Source organism: Populus euphratica, unplaced genomic scaffold, assembly GCF_000495115.2.
Source record: "Populus euphratica unplaced genomic scaffold, PopEup_1.0 scaffold2071.1, whole genome shotgun sequence".
Taxonomy (NCBI): Eukaryota; Viridiplantae; Streptophyta; class Magnoliopsida; order Malpighiales; family Salicaceae; genus Populus; species Populus euphratica.
The window spans coordinates 1-17,977 of record NW_011501926.1 but is presented as its reverse complement, the minus strand read 5'-3'; the positions used below and the strand labels follow the sequence as shown (position 1 = coordinate 17,977).

General features: G+C 28.5%; 1 protein-coding gene across 1 annotated transcript; it reads right to left on the bottom strand.

Annotated features, from left to right (window-relative positions):
* Positions 1-4,914: 4,914 nt before the first annotated feature.
* Positions 4,915-7,034, bottom strand: PDE329 (calcium homeostasis regulator). Its single transcript, XM_011016606.1, has 3 exons — positions 6,597-7,034; positions 6,228-6,392; positions 4,915-5,331 (listed from the first exon to the last, which is right to left on the bottom strand). Exons 1-3 carry the CDS (start codon positions 6,981-6,983, stop codon positions 5,011-5,013), a joined length of 873 nt encoding a protein of 290 aa, XP_011014908.1. The 5' UTR covers positions 6,984-7,034; the 3' UTR covers positions 4,915-5,010.
* Between the last annotated feature and the right edge of the window lie 10,943 nt (positions 7,035-17,977).

Below are 17,977 nucleotides of genomic sequence, written 5' to 3'. Positions count from 1 at the left end.
TAATATTTGATATAAATATGTTTTGTATTTGTTACCTTATTCACTTTTAATACTTTGTTTTTTAAATGGTTAATCTAGATTTGTGTTATATAACACTTGGTACAATAAATACTTGAAACTTTCATAGCCCAACCATATAGTATAACCGACACATATGCTATGAAAGGAACTTGATTTATTGTTAACATAAGTTATAATTATGAATTTCTGACAACATTTACATGTATTAACATTATTCAAATAAGATAACTAATGTAATCATGTTAACAATTTATAATATGATTGGGACTTCCTTTATGTGTTGTTTCTATTTGAGTAATAAGAGTTTATACTATACTTGTTTCAAATACCATTAGTGGATCCTCCAACCTTGACATTTGTTGTTATCATTATTTAATCATGATATTGATCTTTCATCTTAAAGTTCTCATTAATTTCTTCTTTTTCTTCTATTACTACTACTACTACTATTATTATTGTTGTTGTTGTTGTATTGTTGTTATTTATAATTTATACAATTAACCTCCTTATGGTTCGACCTCGATTTTGTCAGGTTATTTATTACTTTGACACTCCTACACTTGGGAGAATTTTTTGGGCTTGTCAATTTTCATTATCTCTACAACTTGAAGTTTTATTCTTTTTTATTTTAATTTACTTTTGTCAAACACTTTAGTTTAATTTAGGTGGTAAATTCTATTAAAAATCTGGTTTTATATCTAAATAGAAAATAATTTGATAAATTCAATGCTCAATAGTATAATTAATCCTTGTTAGTTTGACACTTTTTTCTTCAAAAACTTTACTATTTGTTATGATTTTGTTCACTTGCAAATATTATCATGTCATCAAACTTATACATAATTTTCCATAAAATAATAAAAAATATCATCATCAAATGTCTTAATATTCTTTTAAAAAATAGCATATTTTTTTATTAGCCACATGTTTTTTGAATAAATGGCAATGACAATTAAAATAAAGGTTTTAAAAATTTCAACCATTTGAAATAATTAAGAAAAACATATTTCTTCAATGCAAATCAAATTTCCTTATAAGTGCAATGCATCCTTGTCTAGGAACCATCTCAATCCAATACTAGTTTAAACTATTAGGTGAAGTCTCAATATATGATTTATATTATTTTCTAATATACCCCCTTAAGTGAAAATCTTTTGGGCTTGAAACTTGCACAGACCCATATTATCTTGTGCTAATAAATGAGGATGTTGAAATTCAAACTCGAGACCATTTGATCATCAATGCTTTGATACCATGTCAAATAACTATCTCAACTCAATAGCTTAAGCTATTAAGTGAGGTCCTAAAATATGATTTATATTATTCTTTAATAATCCCTTTATTATTTAAGCAAAGCATATATTTTAATCAAAAGTAGTATTTTTTTAAATAAAAACTTATCATCATCTCAAAAGCAAGTTTTAATTAAAAAAATTAAAATAATATTTTAATATTTTATAAGTAATTGAAAGCAAAAAAATAATAATAATCAATGTGATAAAATCATGTCAAAATCTATTAAAAAATAACAAAAATAGGAAATTTATTTTCATGGAATATTCATGATTTGTTTTTGCATATTAAGTATATAATAATACAAAATAATATTAACATCCATAAGAACCTATAATATAATTTAAGAACTACGGTAAAATTGAATTATCATATTAAATATTTATTTATAGTGTATTTCAATATAAAAAACATTATAATAATTTGAAACAAAACTATAGAAAGAGATTAAATACATGATCCAACGAGATAGAACCTACACACCTAGCCTAATAGAAAAAAGGTGTAAGGCTTTATAAGGGTAGCTCTATCTTGGTTCTTCAATCATTTGATAACTAGACTCATTTTTTGATAAATGATAACTAAGGTTCAAACTTAATATTATTTAATCAATTCTTCTTCTTCTTCTTTCTTCTTTTTCTTCTTCTTTTTATCATTAAAGTGGGCAATTGACTAAAAATTCTCTTTCTTTATCATTAATTAAATCAATGTTCACGACCAAGAATTTTATTTTATTAGCAATTCACTTTTTCTTTTTTTTATCAACAAATAAAATCTCTTTACTTGTATAATTTAAATGTCTTATATTTCTTGAAAAAAGTAATTTAATTGATAGAATTTAGTAGAATACATATGGGATTGCTAAGATTGAAATTCTAAAATTTCTCCTAAAATGTATTGATTTGACTTTGTAAGTAGGACCACCACCTTGTAACATGTTACCACCAGAAGTAGAACCTTGTATTTCTTTTTGCATATCTCTTAATTATTCTAGAGCAACTAGAAATAGATTCTTTAAATATAAATAATTCAATTTAGATGTAGGATACTCATCTAGAAGTTTTTGTAACTCAAATCATGTATGATGTAATATTCAAAGATGGGACCTTTTTAAACTTTGTCTATAACTCACTATAGGCTCATGAAACAAAGATAAGATGTGTGTAAATGAAATATCCTATAACAAGAAGATGGAAAAGGATTGAATAAAGAAACTCCTAAATATTTGGTGATCTTAGGTGTATCGACATTAATAGTGATTTATTATTTTAGTGAATAATTTCTTTAGATTGAAAAATATTATATAAACACTTATTGAAATCACACTTATCAGATTCCATTGTGTTTATATATATATATTTGAAAAATTCACCATGATATATATGATTCATGCATAATATCATGAAAAGTTGATATAATTTTGTTCTTGCTCCTTCCTAGTATCAATAATAGATGACCTGAAAAGGTATTTAAAAATATTAAATTGGGATATTTATACCATGCTAAAGTAAGGAGCCATGAAATATATGTTTGAAATATATTCCATTTAGAGAGAGTTAAGAAAACACTATCATGTTGAAAAGTTATACATATATGCACCTTTTCACAGTATTTCTTTAGACAAAACTATGCTTTTTCTTTTTTTTTTAATGGTAAATATTTTTAAGAAAATGGAGAGTGAATCAAACCCATATTTGAATTGAAATTAAGATATTGATGCAAGTTCTTCCTTCCTAAATCAAATATATTAATATCCAAAAGAGATTCACAATAAGTTATTTCAAAATTGAATATTTGTCCCTTTTTTAGAGATATTCTCGACTACAATAGAATAAATAGCTCTGCAAATGAATCAATCATGTCAAATTGAAAAATAAAAAGATTTATACAAGCTTTTATTATCACTTTGTGTAAAATCATTACATATGAATATGTTAGATATACGAGGCTCAATTTGTAAAATAGTATTTCCTTCTAAAAAAACATGTTTTTTTTCACCGTTACACAGAGAAGATATTTTATTCCAAATGAACATAATAATGAGGAATTGTTTATATGAAAAATCATAATTTTTTATAAGTAATAGAATATTTTGTTATAATAGAAGTAGAAATGATGTAGATCATTCAATAATCAAAGTCAATTTACTTTATAAAAATAAAATATTAATTAACTTTTATAAAATAATTCCACGGGATTCAACCAACCATCTTGATCATAGAATATCATCGAGAAAGAGGAATTTGCATCATCAAAAGATTTCCTACTATATTAGACAAAGAGCGTAAAAACATGAATAAAACAAATGGACAAAACACTCTAGGCAATCAATCAAGCATTGATTAATCGAAGAATACTTGAAAAAGAAAATGATTTTCTACTCAAAAATTCAGGGAATTTTTTTTTAATTTTTAAAATCAATTCTAGTTTTGCAAAATCAAGTATTAATTTTATTACAAAATATTATTTAACATCACAATTGCCAAATCGCTACTTGAAAAACATTTTCAAGCTTTAACCTTGTGAATATAATATAAGAGGATACAATTAAAAAGAAAAAGTGTAGTGATAAAATAATTATTCAAAGTAAAGTTTTTAAACCCCGGTTTGGTGGCTGGCCAAGTCCAAGGTCTGAGATTTTGATTTTGACTGGTTTATCAAGTTTTGATCGAGTTACCAAATTGATCAGGTTAATTTTTATTTTTTAAAATTAAAACGGTGTCATTTTAGTTAAAAAAAAATAAAATCAACGAATTACAACCATATTTTTAACTAGATCTTACCAGATCACTACCTTAACCTATTAGATCAACAAAACCATCTCGAATTTTAATTTTTTCTATTTTTTTAAATTTAATTTGATTTCAGTCCCGAGTCATTCCAGTTTCAAGTCCACTATCAGACTTCGAAACTATGATTCGAAGGATTGGAGAAATAAAAGGGGGCCAAAACAGGCGCCTTGCTTTGACACACTATACCAGTGTGGAGGAACAATAAAAGAAACAGTAATTGTAGCGTAATGGAATGCACTGGGGTTTCATTTATAACCTGCTGCTAAACATTTGTGAACGATATCCATTAAACTAATGAGAACAGTTTTAGCCTGCTGTTTCAAGCAGAAGCATCTTTGTTCAATGGCTTTTATTGGTAGCGTAGTACTTGATTTTACTGATTCATTACACAAATAAAGAGTAGTCAAGCATTGCCCGTAAAAGGAAATGAAACTTCAATATTAAACGGAAATAGCTCAAGTATTAGCTGGATAGATGTCAGATAAGAGTCAGTTTTGTTACATCAAATCGTAAAACGAAAAGGAGTTCAAAGAAGGGAGGATGGATCTTCATTAGCTTAGTGGACCAAAAGGGAGACCTTTATCTTCTTCTTTTTTTTAATATATTATTATTAATATAAATGTTCAAACCAGCTTATATATACTCTAATTAATTTCAAGATTAAATTTCATGAATTTTAAAATTAATAACCCTATAAATTTTCAATAATCTTTAAGTTATTAATATCTAAGAAGCAAACCTCAAACTAATTAAGGCAAACTACTCGGTTGAAACCTTTATCTTTGTTTGTATGGAATGATGCGGCGTGTAGCATAAGAATGAAAATCCCAGCAGCTTTATTTGGAATATGATTATTATATACTCGACCAAAAGTCACAGCAATGATAACAGTAACATTTCCTATTCAAATTTCTCTGTTTTGTTTAAGGAATTGAAGGTCTTTCATTTGCAACTTAACAGCTTCTTTTGGCAAGGGCTTTGGCTCTTGAATATTAACCTCGTCACTGCCATCAGCCACTTTTCTTGCCTTCTCTGCAACAATTCTTTGTATTTCACGCTGCTCGACTGATTGAAAAACGGAACTCAGCATGACATTCAGCAGTCTCTCGTCTTCTTCTTCAATAGGATCCTTCCCATAACAGCAGATGTAAATTGCCTCAAGTGCCTTCTCGGCCCGTACCTCCATGGGGATAGCAGAGGCTGCAGTCCTTGTTTTTGCTCGTTTCTGCAGTTTGCATAACATCGTTGTGAGAAAATTAGTATTCGATAGCAGTTTAAAGTCTTGGATGTGATGTGAATCCGTACGTTAAGTAATCTCATTGATGGATACTAAATACACAGAAAGACGAAAAAAGTACTGAAGCATTTTCCTTAAATGTTTTTGTTTGTTCAACCTCTAAGCTATATTATAAGCAAAATTTACCATTAGGACAGCATAGAAGTCCATCACACTTATGCAAGAATCCACATACTTATTTCGGAATAGCAGGCCACAGAGCATTACAGTTTTAATTGTTCAACTGAAACGCTTGCTAAACACACAACAGTCAAGGTTATGATCACGGTAACATTGACTCAATAATGTCTACACAAGTTCCATTAATTTAGATGTCGAGCAAGGATTTGTTAGTATATATCACTTCCAACTATGCAGCATCTTAAAACCTCATTACCTTAGTGAAATATTAAGGCAACCCTCTTAAACACAATTTATCTGTTATCTGTTATCTGTTACTAGCTGTGTTAAATTTCACCTTAAGGACTTAAGTAACAGCTCGTGCCTGGGAAAGGATGAAATTAGTAGCTTTTAGACTTGGAAACCAGTATTCACTTATTTGGAATCTCTTTTAGCACTTACATATGCTTACAAGCATAACAATTTCGAAAACCTCAGTCATCAAACAATCTTGTAAGGCATGACATATAGAAGTAGTTTTGCACTCAATGCAGTTACAGATATTTAGCTTCGAACTATCACTTGACTAGATAAGATGCAACTTGCATTTCCAGAATGATAAAAACCAAAGCCAAATCGTAACCACTTTGATTTCTTAGAAGTTTGACAAATTATTAAGGAGAGAAATACAATAATAAAAGTGTAATAAAAAGCTTAATTCCCACCTCTTTTGTGTCGTTGATTAAAGCCATGAAATTCTGCTCTTCGAACTCAATATCATTTGATAGCCGAAGCCTCGCTACTCCCTCCAAAATCTCTTCGGATTTGAGAAAACCAGCACCAACAGCAGCTAGCCAACAGCAAAGTAGAACATACAAAGGATCCCCTGCCTACACAGAAACAAAACCTCAACTAATTCCAAACATAGAATTACGATAATAAGAGAAACAAAACTCAATTCTTGTGGGACTGAACTTGATACAAATATCGACCCAAGGCCAGCACAACTTTTTTAAAAGCGCAGTCCATGGCGACCACAGAAACAGAAAAGAAAAGGCAAGATGACTATAAGTTACTAATAAGAAATAAATTACCCGGCCACGTCTGTCCTGGAATTCATAGAAAGCTCTAGAATCAGTAATAGTGCACTTTTTGCCCACTCTCCTTCTAAACTCTGCAAAATCTATAATATCACCTCCAACTCCACCTTCATCACTAAGAATCCTAGCTACAAGGCCGATAACAGGGAGAGAGCCAAGCACTTTGTTTGCAAAACTAGAGATAGAATTTGGATTCTCCATGTACGCTGTGACTGATAAGACCCCATTCGAGTTCTGCACTTTTTGTCTGCTGGGTCTTTTACAATTGGGGTAGATTTGGTTGAAATGTTGCAGGAATTGTGGAATGGGCTTGCCCCAAGGAAGGATTTGAACGTGTAGACATGCTGATGATGATGAACCAGATGTTGTTACAATCACCATGGCTGTTGAATGGGGCAGTTAATAATAGCCACACCTTTATATCTGTTTTTTCTTTTCACGTTTATACATTTGATGTTTATCATGTTTTTTAAAAATTATTTAAATACATTGATGTAAATAATAATTTTTTAAAAAATAATATAAAAAAATATTATTTTAATACATAAAATTTAATAAAAATCATATTTATAATAAAAATATTATTATTTTTTTTTCATTTATGTATTTTTTATAATAATATTATTTTATTAAAGTATAGTTTATTTAACGAAAGCTAATAGTAATTAAAAAGTGTTGGTAAAATTTTAATTACTTGAACTAAGAATAGTTTTTTTAATAATAAATTCTCTTTATTCGTATTTTTACTTTAATAAAAAAATATTATTTTATTGACAATATGGTTTTTTAAATAAAAAATTATTATAATATTAAAATCAAGTTTAAATAAAAAAATTAAAACAATATTTTTACATATCTATATTAATAAATATAAGAGTAATAAATCTAGAATAATTATTTAAACATAATTTTAATATATTTTTACATATCTATATTAACAAAAAAATTAAACAATTCTTCATATTAAATCAATTTATAATTAATTATTAAGTAATTATTAATATTGCTATAAAAAACTCTATTTTTAAATTATAATTTAATTGAATAATTATTTAATTATAATTTTAATAAATTTTATTAAAAAAAATTTTTTTAACAAAAGACTAGGTATGCCTTGATATTTGAGGGCAGCCCGCAGGATCAGCTTGCTTGCTTTCTTTTTTTTTCTTTCTTTCAAATGAGTGACCATTGATTTTTTTTTTTTAAAAAAAAAAGTGAATTAGATAATATGCCGTTCAATCTAGTTAGACTACACATTGTATGCTAGATCAAATACCAAATATGATATAAAAGTCACGGTTAAAGTTTTATTACTCTAAAACCCAATTTTCAATTTATTTTATACTTTAAAACACCTATAATGTACTGAAAACCTCATTTTTAACCAAAAAAACTGCTATATATATATATATATAAAACTAATTATTTATGATACTAACTTTATTTATATAAAAACATATTTATTATCAATAAAAAAAATTTATCTTTAATATTTATATATTTAATTAATAAATTTAGAGCAATGATAAAGTCTTTGAAATAAAATGTATTGAAAGAAAATTATAAAGTGGTTATAATTATAAGATTTTTTTTCCCATCAAAATATTATTTTTAAATATTCTTAGTCAATATTCTATTAAGATACGATATTAATTAGAGTTGTTAAGTCTAATATATATTATATTTTTTTTATTTGTGAAACGAGGCCATTCTTCTTATAAACTAAGGTATGCGGGATACCTATAGGTGGTTGTCTAATATACATTGAATTGAACCATAAAAGGATTCTATATAGAGAGATTGCATAAGTTTATATAAAGGTTCTTCTGATAATTATGTAAGTGATCCTTATATTTGAGATTATTATACTATCTTATATAAGAAATATTTTGCTTTGATTATGATTACATTTTAAAACAAAACGGGTAGATATTAAGTATAATATAAACTATATTAAGATGTTTAAGTGATTAAGAGACAATTAATCATTTTAGGTAGATTATAAAAAATATTCCACCTATTCCCAAATAATATGGATTGTGAAATTGTTATGTAGCATGAAATGAAATTTAAAAAGAGAGTTAAATTTTATTTAAATAATCAATGATTAAATTTAATATCAAAATCAAAACATTCTCGATAAAGAAATAATAATTACATCGAGAAACTAGTTATTGAAATGATGAGTCAAATTGTGTATAACTTTCATAATATTTAAAGGATCATGACACTTTATTATATAATACATTTCATCTTCAAATATAAATCAATTAATTATTGAATTGATAAATTAAATTATTTAATTTATTTAATATTAGTTTATCAAGAATTATAATTTATACTTGAGTAATTTCATAGGTTACATATAAAAAAACTGTTGTTAAAAAAATTAAATTGGAATGATTAATTAAGAGTGAGTTAATTATAAATAACTTTTATAAATTAAAGACTAACATGTAATTAATACAAATAATTACAAATTTAAACTTAGAAAAATTAAGTAAAAGTTTGATTGCATAAATTTCTAAAATTATCATTAAATAATATATATGATATTTTTATTTATTTATAGAGTTATTGGGTGTTTTCTATAAATAAAATATTATGTTTTATAATTTTCAATTAAATTATACCATGTTGTGATATTGTTAGATAGAGATACACCTCAATATATATATATATATATATATAAAAGCTAGCTTACAAGGTATATTAATCCCTCTCTTTTAAAAAAGTATCAAAATATTTATGATCTAGGTTCATGTTAATTACTACTAAAAACCAGATAAATAAATGACATGTGATTTATAATAACCTATCCTTAAAAAGTTGATCAAATCTTAAAAAAAAGATTTAATCTTCATGTAATCTTTGGATTATATAGATATATATATACAAACATAATTTCAATTTAAATCCAAATATAAATTAAATAAATAGTATATCTTTGAAATGGCACGCTAAAATATTAAAAAATCAAAACATATCATTCAAAAAATAAAACACCAAATGAAATGTAATTGTTAGCTTTGTTGTTACTTGTTGATGTATGTAGTACATATGTTAGTAATTCTTCCCTAACTTGTCTAATCTAATCTTTAACTTGGCAGAAAAGAGGGTTAGGCATTTGTATAAGTTTAAATTTGATGTCTTAGTTTTAATTGTTTTAAATTCATAACATTGAATTTTATTGTGCCTAATCAATTGTCAAAAAAAATTTCAACATCTCAAGTGCCCGTATCAAACTAAATAAAATAAATTATTAGGCTTGAAATCCAATCAACTTATTATGAAGTGAAATAATTAAATTAAAAATAACAAAAAAGTTAGAAGTGAAATTTAAAAAGAAAAAGAAAAAAGAAGGAGAGGGAGGTGCTTCCTTGTTCAAATGTACACAAGCACCATTATTTCACGATGAGTAGTAGTAATGTTTCTAGTAATTTGTGAAATGTTAATTAAAATTAATAACTCAATTTTTCTTTTCAAAATAATTGTAGATATGGGAGTAAATATATTATTAAATGTATTTCATTTTCAAAAATAAATTCTTAAAGTATACAAGGCAAGTTGAGTTTATATATCAATAAAATGATTGTAGAAAGAAAAATTCTTTAACTCAAATAATCTTTGGGAATAAACTAACAATTCGATTATGGATAATGGCAAAAACTTGATATACAAAGCAAATTCTTGTTTATATATCAATTAATAATGTTCTTAATTAATTTATTTGAATTACAATATCTTTCAAATATATAAAATATTAAAAATATCAATATTAAACAAATGATTAAAGCTATTAAATATCACATTTTTCTTTTTTTTTGTTTTTCATTTTTCATTAAGAAGTTTTTTTTTTCCCTAATCAAATAACTTGTTTTCTTTGTTAAGTAAGTAATTCTTACCTACACCTCGAAAACAATAAATGTTTTGTATATATATCAATCAATAATGTTCATAATTAATTTATATGAAAATTAAAACATGACAATATCTTCCAAACATAGAAAATATTAAAAAAAATCAATATTAAAAAAATAATTAAAGCTATTAAATATCACATCTTTTTTCTTCTTTGCTTTTCATTTTTCATTACAAATGTTTTTTTCTAATCACGGTAACCTATTTTTTTTTAAGTAATTAATTTTTATGTACACCTAGACAATAATAATTTTATGTTTATATATCAATTGATAATGTTCTTAATTGATTTATATAAAAAATCCAAATATGATAATATCTACCAAACAAATAAATTTTATTTTAGAGTTGTCATATCTAAAAAAAAAACATTGGTGTGTGTGTGTAAACTTTGTTAAATAATCCAAAGAAAAGAAAACAAATAGAGAAGGTTAGAGTTTTATTATTATTGTATAAGATAATAAATTACTTGAAAAATATGAACTTAATCTAAATACAAAGAGGATATATATAGATTAAAACATAGAAAATTGAAGAGATTATTCTACTCTTAATAAATAATAAAACAAAATAACCTTATATTTTTTAACATTTTCTATCAAACTTACGATGTAGCAGTTAGAAGTATCAAGAGTTTGCCAAGTAGAAAATAAAAGTGAAAAATAGAATGTGATTTGGTACAGAAATTTGCAATTTACAAAGAAGAAAAAACAAAAGGTAAAATAATGGTATCATGTTTGAGATGATAACGAGTAAGATGACAATCGATCTCAATGTGCTTAGTTTGTTCATGAGAAATTGAGTTGTGAGCAATCTAAATAGAACTCTGGTTGTCACAATATATAGGAGTGAGATGAGGAATATAAATTCTTATAACTACAAGTAACCAACGGAACTAAAAAATCTTTTTGGTAGTAGATGTCATAGCACGATACTATGTTTTGGTTGAAGATTGAGAAACAATAGTTTGTTTCTTTATTTTTCCAATAAATAAGAGAATCATCCAAAAAGATATAAAAACTAGTAACAAATTTATGATATATGGGATCACTATTATGATCAGCATCAAAGTATGCATGCAACTCTAAATAAGATGTGAATGAAAGTAAAAGACTTTGAAAGACTATACCCCGAAAAATATTGCAAAATATGAAGAACAACTACCTAAATAATGAAAGTAGGAAAAGCAACAAAGTGACTGATTAGTACTTAAAAGTGCATTTTTATCATGGTTTTATATCGTCATTTTGCACTTGAAGTATCAGTAATTCCTTAACTAAAGCATATTTTATAATAATATATCTAATAATATAAGATACCTTTAATTTATGGTAAATGTTCATTTTAAATGCAGGTCTATCACATAAATGAAAATATTGATTGATGACTTTAAGAACTTAAATTGCAAAGGCAAAGAGATGGTCAAACTTAGAAAAGAGATGTCGGTGCAATCCAAACCGAAACACTGTTCGGTAATTAGGTCATATCTGGAGCTACAGATCTCAGATTTAGGTCCAATTTATATGGATGGAAAGATAAGATATAGGCCTACAACTTTCATATGGAGCCCAAGATCTAAAAAGGCCATTTGCAAGTCCAAATTGTAGCAACAACAAAGAAGCCCGAATCTGTCTTCCAGCCCGAGCACTGTTCGGTATTTTGGCCATATCTGGAGTTCTAGAAGTCCCAATGAGCTGAATTTTTTACACAAGAAAGCTGAGACAATTTCCTATAACTTTCATGTTTTCACCGGGCTCCAATTTTGATGTTATCAATGATGTTTTGGGCAGACAAGAGAAGATAAGGATTGTCACCAAGTCAAAAGTTGGCCACCCACTTATCAATTAGTCATCAAATCAATAGTTCCCAATTTTGGCCTATAAAAGGAGGCATTTGCCATGCATTTAGGCATCTTGGTGTTCAGATCAAGATCATGCTCTTCCTTTCTCCCTTTGTATTTTTTGTAATGTTTATGCTTTGCTTTCATTAATATTAAGTTTATGCTTTTCATTTCCTTTCCTTTACTTAGTTAGCTTTTATGTTCTTATTTTGTTTATCTATTTTTCTTTCTTTCATTATGTCTAGTTAAGTTAATTATGTCAAGGTGAAAAGGTTACACTAATGGTGTGAGAATAAGTATAATGTAAACTTAATATGGACCTTAATGTTTGATACTAACATGTTTTATATTTATTATCTTGTTCACTCTTTAATACTTTGCTTGTTAAATGACTAATCTTGATTTATGTTGTATAACACTTGGTACAACAAATGCTTGGCACTTTCATAGCCCATAATGTATGGTATAACCGACACCTGAGCTATGAATGGAACTTGATTTGTTGTTAACATAAGTTATAATCATGAATGCTTGACGAAATTTACAAGTATTAGCATTAATCGAATAAGATGACTAATGTAATCATGTTAACAATCTATAATCTGATTGGAACCTCCTTTATGTGTGGTTTCCAATTGAATAATAAGAGTTTATATTATACTTGTTTGACATACCATTAGTGAAATCTCTAACCTTGAAATTTGTTATTATCATTGTTTAATTAATATTTCATCTCAAAGTTATCATCATCATCATCTTCTTCTTCTTCTCTTTCATTATTATTATTATTATTATTATTATTGTTGTTGTTGTTGTTGTTGTTGTTGTTGTTGTTGTTGTTGTTGTTGTTATTGCTGTTATTGTTTTTTATAATTGTTTAATTAATATTTCATCTCAAAGTTATCATCATCATCATCTTCTTCTTCTTCTCTTTCATTATTATTATTATTATTATTATTATTATTATTATTATTGTTGTTGTTGTTGTTGTTGTTGTTGTTGTTTATAATTGTTGTTTATAATTTGTACAATTAACCTCCCTGTGGTTCGACCCCGGTCTTGCCGGGTTATTTATTACTTCGACACTCCTGCACTTGGGAGAAGACATCAATCTTTTGGTCGTGTCAAGTTTTTGGCACCGTTGCCGGGGAGGTAAGTTTTCAAGTTTTTGGCGCCGTTGCCGGGGAGGTAAGTTCTTGTATAAATTATAATATTTATTTTATTTTCTCTTTTCACTTTTCTTGTATATAACTTTGTTTCTTTTCTCTTGTTTCTTCTTCTTTTGTTTTCTTCTTCCTTTTATTCCTTTTTATTTTGTTTTCTTCCTCCTTCTTTTGCTTTCTTCTTCTTTTTATTCCTACACGTGCATGAGAGTGTGGTCACGTACATCAAGTGGTAGACTTTGTAGGGTATCCTCATCATTTTCAGAAAATATGGCCGAAGAAGATAATCAATCACTTCAAAATGAGAATAATGAGAATAACCGTGCTAGAACACTTAGAGACCACATGAATCCCACAAGAACAAGTGCACCATCATGCATAATTTTTCCTCCTGATGCATCTCATTTTAATTTTAAACCAGGCATTATTCAACTTTTACCTTCATTTCATGGCTTAGAATTGGAAAATCCATACTTGCATTTAAGGGAATTTGAGGAGGTTTGCAACACATATAATAACTTAAATTGTAGCATGAACACCATCAGATTAAAGCTTTTTCCTTTTTCATTAAAAGATAAAGCTAAAACATGGCTACAAAATTTGAGACCAGGATCCATTCGTGCTTGGGATGAAATGCAACAACAATTTTTAAAGAAGTTTTTCCCATCTCATAGAACAAACTCTTTCAAGAGACAAATCACCACTTTCACTCAAAAACCAGGAGAAACATTTTACCAATGTTGGGATAGGTATCGAGACTTGCTTAGTACTTGCCCTCATCATGGTTTTGAAACATGGAGATTGGTTTCACATTTCTATGAAGGGTTAACACCTAAAGATAGGCAAATGGTTGAATTGATGTGCAATGGAACTTTTGAAGATAAAGACCCTGATGAAGCAATGGAGTACTTAGACTTGTTAGCTGAAAATGCTCAAAATTGGGACACCGCGGGTACTTATGAGGCACCGAGTAAAACTCAACCTCACACATCTAGTGGAGGCATGTACAACCTTAGGGAAGATCATGACCTTCAAGCTAAGTTTGCATCTTTAGCTAGAAAAGTCGAGGCACTAGAATTGAAAAAGAGTGGTCAATTAAAATCTGTTGAAAACATTGTGTGTCAAATTTATGAAACAAATGAACACTCAACCAGTAACTGTCCAACCTTGCCTTCTTTTAAGGAATGTCTCCATGAACAAGCCCATGCTTTAAACAGTTTTCAAAGGGCCAACCACAACCCATACTCCCAAACATACAACCCTGGTTGGAGAAATCACCCAAATTTCAATTGGAAGAGTGAGAACAACAATGCACAAACTTCACAACCACCGTTTCAAGCACACCACAATTTCCAAAATTCTCATGGATCTGCACCTCCTTATGCTCCACCTCCTAGAAGAAATCTTGAGGAAACATTGCATGCATTCATTGAAAAGCAAGAGACAATCAATACTCAACTTGCTCAAAACATGACAGATTTTAAAGATACTCTTGCTAAATTAACATCTGCTCTCAGTTTCCAAGAGAAAGGTAAGTTTCCATCTCAAACACAACAAAATCCCAAAGGGCAATACAATGCAAATGCAAGTAGTTCCGGAAGCCAACACATGGATCAAGTCAAATCAGTCACTACTCTGCGCAGCGGTAAGGTTATTGAAAAACCCTCTCTTGAACCTTATGAGAAAGATGATGAGTCAATCTCTGAGGGTAAAGAAAGGGTTGAATCTGAAAATTGCAAAGAAATGACTGATTCACCACCAGCACTTCCATTTCCTCAAGCCATGACCAAACAAAGGAAAGTTAATCACAACTCTGAAATTTTTGAAATTTTCAAACAGGTAAGGATCAATATACCATTGTTGGATGCTATTAAACAGGTTCCTTCCTATGCTAAATTTTTGAAAGATCTATGCACTGTGAAGAGGAAACTGAATGTGAAAAAGAAAGCCTTTTTAGCTGAATAAGTAAGTGCCATTCTTCAGAACAATAATGCTTTGAAATATAAAGACCCTGGTTGTCCTACAATTTCTTGCTTTATTGGAGAGCATAAAATTAAAAGAGCCTTACTTGATCTTGGATATTGGAGAGCATAAAATTGAAAGAGCCTTACTTGATCTTGGTGCTAGTGTGAATTTACTTCCATATTCAGTTTTTCAGAGTCTCAATCTAGGTGAGTTAAAACCAACTTCTATATCTCTTTTACTTGCCGATAGATCTATAAAAGTGCCTAGAGGAATAATTGAAGATGTGTTAGTACAAGTCGATAAATTCATTTATCCTGTGGATTTTATTGTCTTGGACACAGAACCTGTTGAAGCATGTAATTCATTTCCTGTTATTTTAGGACGTCCGTTTCTTGCAACCTCTAACACATTGATTAATTGTAGGAATGGACTGATGAAGCTATCATTTGGAAACATGACATTGGAGATGAATATTTTCAACATTTGCAAGCAACCTGGAGATGATAATGATTTACAAGAAGTAGATCATATTGATGAATTAGTTTATGATCAACTTGAATCTACTTTAACTAAAAATGAATTGGATGAATCTGAAGATTTGCAAATGATTTATTCTGAGGAAAACATAACAGATGAAAAATACACTGAAAATGTTGATGCAGATCTTTTGTCAAAAGTGACAACAAATTCGATACCTGTCATCATACCAATGGATGATTACTTTCCTAACGAATCCTTACTTTCTCTTAGTCCAATGCCTTGGTGTGATAAAAATATTAATTTTCTTGCTTTAGGAGATTTGCCAGCTGATTGGAGTACCCAAGACAAAGAAAAGTTTTTGAACGAAGTGAAGAGCTTTTATTGTGATGACCCTAACTTATTCAAATATTGTCCTGATCAAATATTTCAAAGATTCATTCCCGACAATGAGGTAAGTAGTGTCATTAAACTTTGTCATTCTGAAGCATGTGGAAGTTATTTCTCGTCAAAGAAGACAGCTGCAAAAATCTTTCAAAATGGATTTTATTGGCCCACCATGTTCAAGGACACGCATGCATTCTGCAAAACTTGTGAAAATTGTCAAAAGATTGATACTGGTCAAAAAGTTTTGTTTTATAATTCTCAAATCTATGCATTTCCTAGAGAGCTAAGACCAAGATGGAGCAATCCTTATGGGGCTTGTGATATTGAGAATTCAATGAATGACAATGATTTTAAGGAAAATGGACATCGTTTGAAAGCTTACTTTGATAATTTTCCTAGTGAAAATGAATCAGCTGGCTTGAATGATCTTGTAGATAAAGGTTGATTATTTTGTTTTTCTCACATTTTCTTTTTTTATGTTTCTTTTTGAGTGATTTTTGCTAGTTTCTTTCCCCCCGGTCAAATGGCGGATAACGGTACTCCGTGACTTAAGTCGGTTCTTTCAGTTTCCCACAATTACTGATATTTGTGTATATATCTGTGCAATTCTTTGAATCTCTCTTCCAATTCTCATTTGAAAATGGACACTAATCTTGAAAAATTGAAAAAGTATTTTCCCGCTCTGCCTCAGAATGCGATTATAAAAATTTACCGTGCTAGATGTGCAAGATTGAGATTGTTAATGAATCATGGAATTCCTGAAGATATTCGCTTGTTGATTGAAGCAAAGGTCCGATTATCAGGTGAGTCCTCTAATTTCTTTATTTCACACATGCCTGGAACAGGTAAAAGCACTTTTACAAAGAAGCGTCGTGCAAAACGACTAGATGTTTGTCATCGATGTGCTAGATGGACTTGTAATACACAATGTCGTTCTTTAGGAATGGTATCTATAAACCGTGAAGATAAAATACAATTCATTAAGGATGGCCTGAGTAAGGAGTCTTTAGATAATCTTCTATTGACTCTTGAGACGCATCTTAGTAACCATTCTTAACAAGGTCTATTATAATACTTCCTGAAATATTCAGGTTTACAAACTCTCGTATTGTTACCACTTAATTCTGCTCATATACTTATTTAACATGTATTCTTAAACCTTAATTTACACACACACACTTTAACATATGATTGTGGGTTGCATATTGGATTAGTACATTATTTATGTTCTTTTGTTAAAGGTAACAACTAAGGGAAAGGGATTGTATATAATTAAGAAAAAAAAAACATGAAAAAAAAAATAAAAAAAAAAGAAAAAAAAAGAAAAGAAAAAAATGATGATAATAAAAATGTAGATAAGTTTGGTTTCGTAGCCTCCCTAACCTAAGCAATTAAGTCCGAAGGGGTGTTTTAACACCTAATACCCTAAAGTCAACTGACTTGGGAGCTATTGGCCCAACGCTTGTTACATGGGTTGAGGAGAAAAGCTTAAGGGAATCAAACATTGCACTATCTACATATCAGTATCTGCGACCCGAGTTACTAAGCCCGTAGGGGTGTCTTAACACCAAATGCCCTAAGACCAACTGGTCTGGGAGTCATTAGTTGAAAGCTCGTTACAT

Excerpts from the sequence above, each read along its gene's own strand:
- PDE329 (XM_011016606.1), bottom strand. The coding sequence starts at position 6,983 with ATGGTGATTGTAACAACATCTGGTTCATCATCATCAGCATGTCTACAC. Across the intron at positions 6,393-6,596 it reads TCCAGGACAGACGTGGCCGG|GCAGGGGATCCTTTGTATGT; the intron begins GTAATTTATTTC and ends GTTTCTGTGTAG. Across the intron at positions 5,332-6,227 it reads TAATCAACGACACAAAAGAG|AAACGAGCAAAAACAAGGAC; the intron begins GTGGGAATTAAG and ends TGCAAACTGCAG.